At 40.6% G+C, this 11,313-nt stretch overlaps 1 protein-coding gene across 1 annotated transcript in view; it reads right to left on the bottom strand.

Moving 5' to 3' along the window:
• Ldah (lipid droplet associated hydrolase) overlaps positions 1–11,313 on the bottom strand; it is a 77,322-nt gene that overhangs the window by 47,860 nt on the left and 18,149 nt on the right. The window contains exon 3 of the mRNA XM_021202464.2: positions 9,412–9,555. Within this exon, the coding sequence (XP_021058123.1) occupies positions 9,412–9,555 (144 nt within the window). The remainder of the gene's footprint in view (positions 1–9,411; positions 9,556–11,313) is intronic.

Raw genomic sequence — 11,313 nt, 5'->3', positions numbered from 1 at the left:
GAGAGAGAGAGAGAGAGAGAGAGAGAGAGAAAGGAAGAAAGGGTGTTCTGATATATTCACAGAGCGGAGACCACGTCTGGCAGCTGTTGGGAGCCGGTGCTGAGATCCACAACCAAAGATCAGGTGGAGAGAGAGCCCAGGTTGGAGTTCTCATCTGCTCTGTCCCCGAGGAAAAGGGGAGGAGGGACTGTGGTAGTCAGGGTAGTTGGAGACACCTCAAGTGCGTGGCTGGCAGAATCAACTAAGGGGCCTCAAGGGCGCTCACAGTAACTTAAGTGGCAGTCACGGAGCCTGCATGGGACTGCGTTTGATGTCCCTGAGAGACCTACTCTTTAGGGTGGGGGTGGGGGTGGGTATGTGAGTTAGGGAGGACGAAGAGGAGTAACAGTAGGGGAAGCTGCAATAAGGGTGTACTGTATGAAAGAAAAAATTTAAAAAATTAACCACAAAACTATACTTGCCTTCAAGGAAGTCATGGCCTAGGAAGAGGAGATATAGACTTTATTTTGCATATGTACATGTGCATGTGAGTCTGAGTGATTACGTGTGTTTGGGTACACATGTATGTACATGTCTGTGGCGGCTTGAGATTGATGGTAGGTGTCTTGATTGCTCTCAACCTTATATACGGAGGCAGGGTTTCCATTAAACCTGGAGCTTGCTATTTGATTGGTCTGGCTAGCCAGCTTGCACTGGGAAGCCTGTCCCTGCTTCTGCTTTCTGGGACTGCAGTAAGGCCATCCTGTCCTTTTACATGGGTCCTGGGGTACCAAACTCTGGTTCTCAGGCTTCTGCTACAAGCATTTCACCCATGGAGTCATTTTTTCAGTCCTACTCCCCCTAATAGATTAAAAATATAATTATGAAGCCCTTAAGAAGTACCTCAGAGGGCTGGAGATGATGGCTCAGGAGTTAAGAGCACTGACTGCTCTTCCAGAGGTCCTGAGTTCAATTCCCAGTAACCACATGGTGGTTCACAGCCATCATGTAATGAGATCTGATGCCCTCTTCTGGTGTGTCTGAGGATAGCTACAGTGTACTCACATGCCTAAAATAAATAAATCTTTTTCAAAAAAGAAGTACCTCAGAAAGGCATTTGTACTCAAGAAGTGTCATTATACCTCTTAAATTTATTAAAGAGAATACTACAAGAACACTACCATAGATGTATGCATTTAGTTACATATTTGAAATTGAACATAAGTCTATACATACCTTCCTATATAAGTATAGTCAGCTACAGATTAAATATTAAGTGCATAAGTTTAACTATGCGTTTTCACAGTCTTTCTAAGTCTTTGGTGACGATAAGACTATAATTCGCTGCTGCGCTCTGGAATGTGCACATCGAAGCCCTTCCCCTTTCACACAGTTATTCACTGGTGAATGTGACTTTCTTCTTGTGTCATCTTGCCCCACCATCACTCAATAAGGATATCCTGATAATTTCAATCAAAAAGCTTACAAGAAGAAATAAAAGGCTGAAATCAGAACTTCGCATTTGAAATTCTTTGATCAAGATGAATACAATTTACTCCTTGGATGGATCTTTAAAAACAATGTTTACCATACATGTATGTTATAATAAAAAAATCTAAAAACCCATGAAAATTTTATTCTAAATTCATGAAAGTGGAACCAGAAGTGTAACGTTAAAAAACCTTTTAAATGTATTATTTTATTTATAATATTAAAAAGAGTCTAGCAATGCTAGCCATCATTTAGTAATAGAACTTTAACTGTTAAATAAGTATGAATATTGAACTTAATGTTTGAGAAAAGGAGAACTTTGACATGCAGTCCCCAGGTATCTTGCTTCAATTTTCAGGAAAAAAAAAAGTCACTTTGTTGTTACTGAGATGGGACATAGAAAGTCCAAAGGACTTTGTGGGTTCATGCTAAAGACCAGGGAAGCAGCTCGGTGAGAACTCTGGCCCACAAGGCTTTCTGCGTCCTTCATTCAGAGATCCAAATGACTTTCCTTTCACTATTATCTCTCGGTTTGCTAAGATGAGAGGACACGCTCACAGTTTGGGAGCATATGTTATTCACAGCTCAGCGTTCTGCAAGCTCCTTGGATGTAAATGTTGGTGAGACTCTGCCAGCTCTAAGTGTTTGACACACTGAAGGGATGAGAGATAAACATTTACAGTTATTTACAAATGCTACCTAACTTAAAAAACAAATAAAAATAATCTATGAACTTCAAGAATATCTTTAAAATAATTTTAATTATTATTCTCCAAACAGAGTGCTTAATAAAAAGTCATCAAGTTATGTTTTCCACTTGACAGGCACAAATGAACAACTAAGGATTTCAACAGGATAAATCTAGGAACTGGCAGGAATGCAGGAAGAACAAATGCTAGAAACAGTAAACAAAAGCAAGCGGCACTAAGTGTCATACTTGGAAATGGTGAGGAGTTTGAAGGCTATTACTGGCTACAGGGAGAAATGGGACAAAGTGGTTAGAAAAGAAGGTTGTCACAAACCAAGCAGGACATGGGACATTACACCAGGGCATGTATGTGGACAACACAGAAAGGAGCAGCATGCTTGGCAGTGGGGTCCAGGATGGGTGCTACCATGCCAAGAGCCCCCAGTGCACTTAGGAAGATGCTGGGGTTTTCGGACACAATATCCAGATACTGATGAGCATGTAAGTCATCCCGAGGACCTCTTGTTGGAAATGTTGTCACCAGAACTGTCTAGATTTCAGGTCTCTGCTTATCCTCTGTTTGAGGATATTTCCATTCAATGTTCTCGTTGAGCATCTCTCACCCAAAAATCTGAAACCCGAGTGAGGCTCTTCAGTCCTCTTATCAGCCTCATGGTGGTAGCAATGTGCTTGGTTTCTAGATTCTTCTCCCACTTTAACTTAGGAACTTGCTTGATTTTCTAGTGGTCATGAGCGCCGGCCTGACTGTCCCCACCTTTGGGCGCATCTTTCCTCAAAGTTCTTTTGCTATGCACTTTCCGGGGAGGAGAGAACTTTACAAAGCAGTCTCCTTGTCTGTCTGTAGGACTATTGGGTGTGGTTTTGTTTCTTTACAATTGCATGAGACAAATTCATCATTTATGAAAGACTATATAAAATTTTAAGGTAATGTTTTCATCTGCTAAAAGCTAAACCAGTGTAATTCCAAGCTTGTGTTTTATATGTTTTGAACAAAAGACTTGAAGTAGTTGATAATAAATTTGCCACCGAGTAAGCTGTTCTAGTGAGTCAAAGCCAAAAAACATTTTAAAGTCCCAACTTGTTAACATTTTGTTTCAGTTTTTCTTGAATTATCCCTTTGTGGTATCAGAGAACATCTGCTCTGTCGTTATATCCACTTTATGGTTCTGTCGATGTGCTGCAACCAGAATATTATTTCTAACTGTTCATAACCTTAACACGTGCTAGTATGAAGCCAGACATCTGCCAACCTTTGATGCGCTGCCATAGCACTCTTTCAGTCATCATGCGGTTTTCAGGCTATACCTTGCATGTCAGGGCACCTGTACTCAGGACCATCATCTCAGATGGGAAATGATGCAACTGTCCTGCTGTGCTCACCCATCTGCTAGGGCACACACTAGTAAGTGTGACCTCTACATTACCTCTGCTAGGTCATGTAGGATGGTAAGGCCATGGCTACACTTGGCATCATAGAACTTTTGGGATCCTCGGGGTACAGATGGAAAGAGTCACCTCAGAAGGTGGAGACGGGCATCTCTAGTTCTATTTAATTCTCCTGCAGCATTGCATACCATCGCCTAGATGGGGAATCAGCAAGCCCTCAGTGGTGATAAACTGCCCTTCTACTCGGCTACTCAGTATCTGCTGGCCCTCTGGGCTAATGCCTCTAGATGGCACTGTTCTCATTAGGTAGCAAAGAGCTCAGTGTATTTGCTAAGTCATTAACTTATTAGTTAAGTACAGAAGCAGTCCCAACAATAAGCACTCAAGTACAGCTATACATAAGCAAGCTTCAGTTTAAAACACAAATTAAACACATTTCCTGGAAAATCGGACTCACAGAAGACACTTTTCACTGGTTGTGTGCACCAGTGCTTACTTAGTAGGGAAAAATCCACAGCCAAGGTATCGAAGATGCGGTCCTAGGACCAGCAGCACGAAGGCTTCTGGGAAGTTGTTAGAAATACCTCGGGAGGCAGAGGCAGGCGGATTTCTGAGTTCGAGGCCAGCCTGGTCTACAAAGTGAGTTCCAGGACAGCCAGGGCTACACAGAGAAACCCTGTCTCGAAAAAAAAAAAAAAGAAATACCGATTCTCAGATGGTGTCCCACATCTACTGAGTCAGGGACTCAGGGAGTGGCCATTTACATTCATAAACAACGTTAGTGCATGTCAGAGTCTGAGAGCCCTGATCTTGGCTGATCCTTTCCATCTGTTTTCAGTTTCAAAGTTGCTACTCCGAGAGTGTTTATTTGCTTCTGATTTTCGTACAGCTTTGGATGGTTACTGTTGTTGCCATAACTAAGAATTCTCTCTTGCCATAACTAAGAATTCTCTCTATGCTATAAGTCTTTTTCTCCATGGTGAGGTGAATAAGGCATGATGGCTGCTCATGACTCTGAAGTTTGAGCAAAGGGAATGGATAATAATTAGTTTTCACTAAGGATCCACAACTCTCTTATATTTAAAGAGTTTCTTGTAGACAGCAGATAGTTGGATCTTATTTTTAACTACTCTGAGAGACTACCCTTTAAAGTATTCATATTCAAACTGATTACTAATACAATTAGATAAATGATCATATACAATTTTAAATCTTTAAATTTTTTATTTAAGTTTTAATTATGTATACATATGAATGTCTATGTGTAAGTACGTGCACGTGAAGGCAGGTGCCTGGGGAGACCAGAAAACTGTCCTGAATTCCCTGGAGCTGGAGTTACAGGTGATTGTGAGCTGCCCAACTTGGGTCCTCTGCAAGAAAATTCCTCTTAACTACTGAGCCCTTTCATCTACGCTAAGTGTGTTCTGTTTTGATTTTTTTTTCCTTTCTTTCTTCTACTTTTGTTGGTCTTAATTGAGTATATTTATCCCATTCTCTCTCTTATTATCATGTCATGGTCATTATATTTCTTTAATTAAAAAAATGTATTATTATTATTATTATTATTATTATTATTATTTTAATGGTTGCCCTAGAATTTGCAGTACTTAATCTAAGTTGAATGTAAGCAACAATGTATCACTTTACCTTTAGTTTTGTTACATAACAATGATCTTATTTGTTTTTCTTCATCCTTCATCTCATCCCACTTACCCATACATTACCATCACTTACTAATGGAGCAGTTGTTTACAGCCACCATGTGGTTACTGGGAATTAAACTCAGGACCTCTGGAAGATCAGTCAGTGCTCTTAACCACTGAGCCATCTCTTCAGCTGAGCAGTTATTTAGAATAAGGAACCTTAAAAACTTACTAATTTCTTCCTTGCTTTTCTTTTTTTATATTTGTGTGGGGCTGAGCGCACGCATACACACACACACACACACACACACACACACACGCGCTCTAGTGTCTAAAGAGCAGCAGGTCTTAACTGATCACCATCTCTCTAACCTATGCTTTTCCTTTCTTGTTACAGATTTGAGTTTCTTCCTCCACTTCCCTTTCTTGTAAGGTAGAACTAAAGCAAACAGTCTCCTCCATTTTTGTCTAGAAATCACTCCTTTCTTTCCTTTACTTTCCACGTATAATTATATTAGGCTCAAAATTCTGAGTTGATGATATTTTTCTTTCAAAATTAAACATTTGACTTTATTCTCCTCTTTGTGTGTGACAATAGGGTTCTTGGAGATTTCTTTATTGTCTTTTAAGTGTTCTATTGGTTTCCTGTAATTCCGATATGTGGCACACAGGTGAAGATTCTGAGTATTTATCCTGCTCTCTGTTCTTCAGGTTTCCTGCATCTGAGTTGTAGTCTGTGAGTTAAGTGCTTCCATTACGTTGGCTCCACTCTGCCCACCCTCTCCTCTCCCTCCATCCTCTCCTCTCCTCTCTGCCCTCTCCTCTCCCTCCAGCCTCTCCTCTCCTGCCGTCTTCTCCTCTCCCTCCACCCTCTCCTCTCCCTCCAGCCTCTCTGCCCTCTCCACCCCCTCCATCTTTTGGTATTGTGATTATGCAGATATTGGATCTTTGAAACTGCCCATAGATCTTAGATATCCTCATCTTTAAGAACACTTTTTTTTTTCTATTTGCATTTCCATTTGGGAGGTTTCTGCTGATCTATTTTCAGTTTCACAGATCCTTTCCTTAGCTACACTGGGCCTAATAGCAAGCCCATGAAAGCCATTTTCCATCTTTGTTGCAGTGTTTTCTAGTACTTTCTTTTTATTCTTTCTTTAAAAAAGTATCCAACTGTCAACTTGGATTACTATTCTTTTGTTGCAGGTTATAGTTTTTATTAGAGTCTCTATGTATTAATTGTCATAGTTATTTTAAACGTCTATCTGATTAAAGTTGGCGACAGGCACATCTGAATTTGGTCATGTTTCACAATTTGTTCGGACTTACTGTTTTCTCTTGCCTTTTACAAAGCCTTGTAACTTTTCTGACTAAAGTTGGACATGATGTACCAGTACGGGGAACTGAAGTGAATAAATAGATTCTTGGCATGCGGCTTTATGTTAAGGTGGCCAGGAACTGAGCTACATTTAATATTTATTAAGGCTTTGATTTCATCCATGCCATTGTTTGTTCCCCAAAGACCTCCTTAATAGATCCTGTAACTTGCAGTGCATACACCTTTATTATAGTCAAAGGCTATTAACATAGTGTAAAATATGGGGCGGGGGAAGCCTTCTACAACTGTAGATATAATCATATAGTGTCAGGGGCCTGAGCGTCTGTGCTGTGATCACAGCCAATGCTTTTCAGATCCTTCTCTATGTGAGGCAAGAAGGCTAGCAGGCCCTTCCCTCGGGTTAGACAAGGTCTGCCAGGGTCTCACCTGTTGGAGAGTAGGTGTTTGCTACTGAGAATTCTTTGGGAATGATGCAAAGTGATCCCCCCTCTTGTTCCCTCCCCTAGAAGACCTTGGAAGATATTCTCAGATAATCACTGTGTCAGCTTTACTACCATGACAAAGTGCTCACAGACACTGGCTCCTGGGTTTAGAGGTCTCAGCCCCCAGTTGTCTGGCCCTATTGTTTTGGGTATTGGGAAACAGACCACCTCAGCAACGAGGGGTAGAGCAGAGCTGCTGGGGACTAGGAAGGAAAAAGAGAAAGGAAGGACAAGGAAAAAAAATGTCCTCCAAGGTCATGACCCCAAATAAACTAAAGTACTTACTCCACAAAAGGTTTATCACCTCTCAAGATTCCATTACATTATCAATCCCTCAATGGAGCGTTTCACTCACGAGGTCAGAGCCCTCCTGGCATACACCTATCGAAGGCCCTAATGTATGTTTCAAAGTGGCTCACAGGATACCACTCCCTCAGTGGAAGAACATTTTGGGGACATTTAAAATCTAAACTGTAATTGAGAACTGGCTTATTCCTACAATCCTACCACTAGAGAGGGAGAGGCAAAAGAACTGCAAGTTTAAAGACATCTTGAGCTATTTAGTTAGGTCCTGTCTTAAAACATAAACAAGAGCTGGAGAGATGGCTCAGAAGTTAAGAGCACTTGTTGTTCTTGCAGAGGACCTGGGTTCAATTTCCAGTACCCACATGGTGGGTCACAACCAGTCTGTGTTTCTGATCTGACCTCCTTAGGCACCAAGCATGTTCATGGTGGATATACGTACATATAGGCAAAACACCAAACATGTAAAATAATAATCTTAAAAAAAGAAAAGAAAAGAAAAAAGAACAAACTCAAAAACAAGCAACAAAACCAATACCAAAGCCCTAACAGTGACAAAGAGCTGGAGCGGGAGTTCCTGAAGGGAATACTCACGGAGCCTGGGAAGCCCCTGAGAATTCCCATTTCACTCTCAAACCTTCCGCACTGCACCTCTGTGTGTTCGACCGGCTAAGGCCTGCCTAAATTCTTCCAAGAGAGCTGTTCTTTCACAGCGGTGCCACTGCTCCGGAGTGTACATGCCCTGGCCTGCTTTCTTGAGAGCCTGACATCTGGATGTGAGGACAGGAGTGGTGGACTCCAAGCCCTAGGGGTCAGAGTTGAAACTGGAAGTCTACTACTTATTTTGGAAGAATTTTGCATTCGATCCTTTCCTTGTGCATGATGTTTGCCAGCTAAGATTTCTGAACCACAACCAGCAGTAAATAAATGTTCATCAGTACCTCCATGAAAAAAGTAAGTTCATTCGTCAGGTCTAAGATACACAGTTCATCATTGCATTTTTACAAAGGGAAACAAAACCAAAGGCCAGTTCTCACAGGCTTCATTCATTCTGTGCAAGACGCCTGGGCTCCTGTACTCAGCAGTAAAGTACTAGAGCATCTCTTCTCTTGGTGCTCATGTGCCAGTGTTTACTTGTTTTGAAGTTAACAATTTTTTATCATAATTAAATCAAAGCATTATAATTTATAATATTCTTTTCCAATTTTAAATTATAAAGCAGCAATTTAAAACATTTAACTTAGCTTCTGTATTGTACAAATTTACCTAACAGGTACATATCACTTTAATTTGAAAAATACAATATTTACTTTAAAAAAATGAATAAAAACATACATTAGTCACTGGAGTTAAGAGATCATCTATACATTGTACAATTATGAACAAGAAAATTGGTATTATTTATCTACCTGAATACACTAATGTTCAGAGAGTATTCAGAAGAGTTCACATACATAATCATAACCAGTCCTTTTAAAATAGAAAATAATTACATCTGATATGGTGAGTGGCCAGAGTACAGTTAAAATTAAATTAATCAAAACTAGCCTTGAATATCACCTGAGATCATTTGTAAAGTACAAGTTTGTGTGTTGAAATCTGTATATTAATTTCAAAGAGAATCAAGAATATATAATCATAAAGAATACAAAGGTAAAATGTTACTGTATCTTTAAATCAGAGGTAGTGGTCTGTAAGAACCAGGAGTGAGCACGCCGCCGTAAAGTCCTTACCTCCCTCAAACAACCAAGGGGAAAGCCCCGCAGTAAAAGGCATAAGCTTAACGTCTGAAGGGAATTTAAATTATGTATCCTCTCACTTAAACACTTTAGGAAACAACTGAGAATTCTTATCGGTACAATGCAAATATGTGCAATGCCACAGTGACATCCTTTCCCTAACAAACCATCTAACACACCACCGCACAGGAGCCCAGCTCTCCCTTGTCAAACTTATAAAAATGTGGCCCTGGTCTCAAGACACAGCAGAGGCTTTTGTTTATGAACTGTGAATGCTAACAGGCTTTCCTGAATCATGAGTACTTGTTGACTATCAATCTTAATGGGGTTAACAAGGACATACCGTGTGGTGCTGTAAGAATCTTCTTGTCTTTGGGAGTCACCGAAAACCCAGCATGAGAGATTACCCACACTGGGAAGCGGCTCTTCATCAAAGAGTACAAGGCCTTTGCAAATTGCACGTAGAAGGGGGACTGGCCTGGGTTACCTAGGAAAAGAAAAGACTCAGGATTTGAAAGAGCAACAGACCTATGAACGGTGATGTACAGGCCAGAAAAGGCGGCTCAGAGTTTACTCACACCATTCTCTACAAATCTAGTAACATTCACATTTACACTTAGGTACCACAAGAAAGATCTTCAAGCCACAAATCAGAGCACAGAAATATCCTTTTAAGTCAACCTTATGTGGCTTCCCACTGTCACCTGGCTGAAGCCCCAAACCACTAATCCTGTCTTTATGGCATTTCAAGATCAGACCTATGGCATTTCAGATCATTATTAAGTTATTAAGCTGTACCAAAGTTAAACTAGAAGAAAACAATAACAAAACAAACCAACCAACCCATGCCAGTCAAAGCAATGTTACAATCTTAGAAAACTTAAGGGGGTTTATTCAGTGTTATCTTGTCATTTACTACAAGCATTTGTAGTGAATATGCATGTGGATGATCACTGACTGAAATAAACACTACATGTGATTTACTGTACGTATGTAGAATGTATTTTTGACATGGGTTAGGTACAGAGAAACAGAATAATGAATACGTTATGCCCACAGGGTGAAAGACAATGAAGTAGGGGTATCTAGCCTGCAGTCATCATCTGTACACATTCTCACTGTCTGTAGTCCTTGCCATAGATGTCTCCTGATTTCTTCATTCTGTCAGGTTTTCTCTACTTTGGCTGAACACATCTGTGACAATGGTATTTGAATCATGATTGGCATCTATACCTAGTATTCCTATTTTGTAGTTCCTTGGATAGGCAGCACAGTAAAATGGTTAAGAATGCAGGCAGCCTGGACTCTGTAAGCTTCAGAAGTTGTTTACTCTCTCTATGCTTTGACTTCTCATCCGGAACAGGATGATGCATAAATGTACATGATGCTCAGTGAATTTACAGATTACGGCATATTTTAATATTACTTGAAACATGGTAATAGCTATATAGGTGTTAACTATTCCGCTTGTACAGCCTTCTGGAACCACGGCACTCTGTAATGGTTTCGCTGTTCACACTGTTATTGCGCTCCTACAGTGTTCTGACTGAACGCTTTAAGTTATGAGCATCTTATGGTGGTGCTAACTGGCAACTTTGCCAAGTAACGTGAAGTTCTCAAGGTCAGCGATGTGCTCTGTGGTCAGCTTGCTGGCCACTGTGCAGTTGCAGATGAGAGAAGGGAGAAGGGGACTGTCAATGGAAGGTGGGCACCCGTGCTGTCTGCGAGTGTCTGCCCCATCTTTATAAATGTAAACCTTCCCAATGGGGATGCTGCTGAGCATTAAGTAGAAAACAGCATTCAACATCTTCCCATCTAAGAGCCAGTTTCATAAACCGCTAACTCGGTCCCAATCCCCCTCCGCACTCCCTCCCTCCCAATCTGGAGCATCTTCTGATCCAACACTGAACTTCTGCAGGAACTTGTTGTGTTGGAATCAAATAATTCAATTTATTTATTTTGTCATTTAGTCCTTTGCTAAAATATTCCATCTTATACACCTTTACACACCCCCACACACCCCATACAGGTATGCATGCTCATACTTTAGTAATTGGCAGGGCAAATCCTTTCTCTTTATTTAAGACTTTCTAGGCTGGTCTCAAACTTTAGTTCCACTTTAAAAAAATTCTCTTTGGGATTCGGATCGAAATTATACTTAATCTTCTTCTTCTTCTTCTTCTTCTTCTTCTTCTTCTTCTTCTTCTTCTTCTTCTTCTTCTTCTTCTTCTTCTTCTTCCTCCTC

Source organism: Mus pahari, chromosome 7 (genome assembly GCF_900095145.1).
Source record: "Mus pahari chromosome 7, PAHARI_EIJ_v1.1, whole genome shotgun sequence".
NCBI lineage: Eukaryota > Metazoa > Chordata > Mammalia > Rodentia > Muridae > Mus > Mus pahari.
Note: the sequence above shows the minus strand (reverse complement) of the source record. Positions and strands in the feature narration are given on the sequence as shown.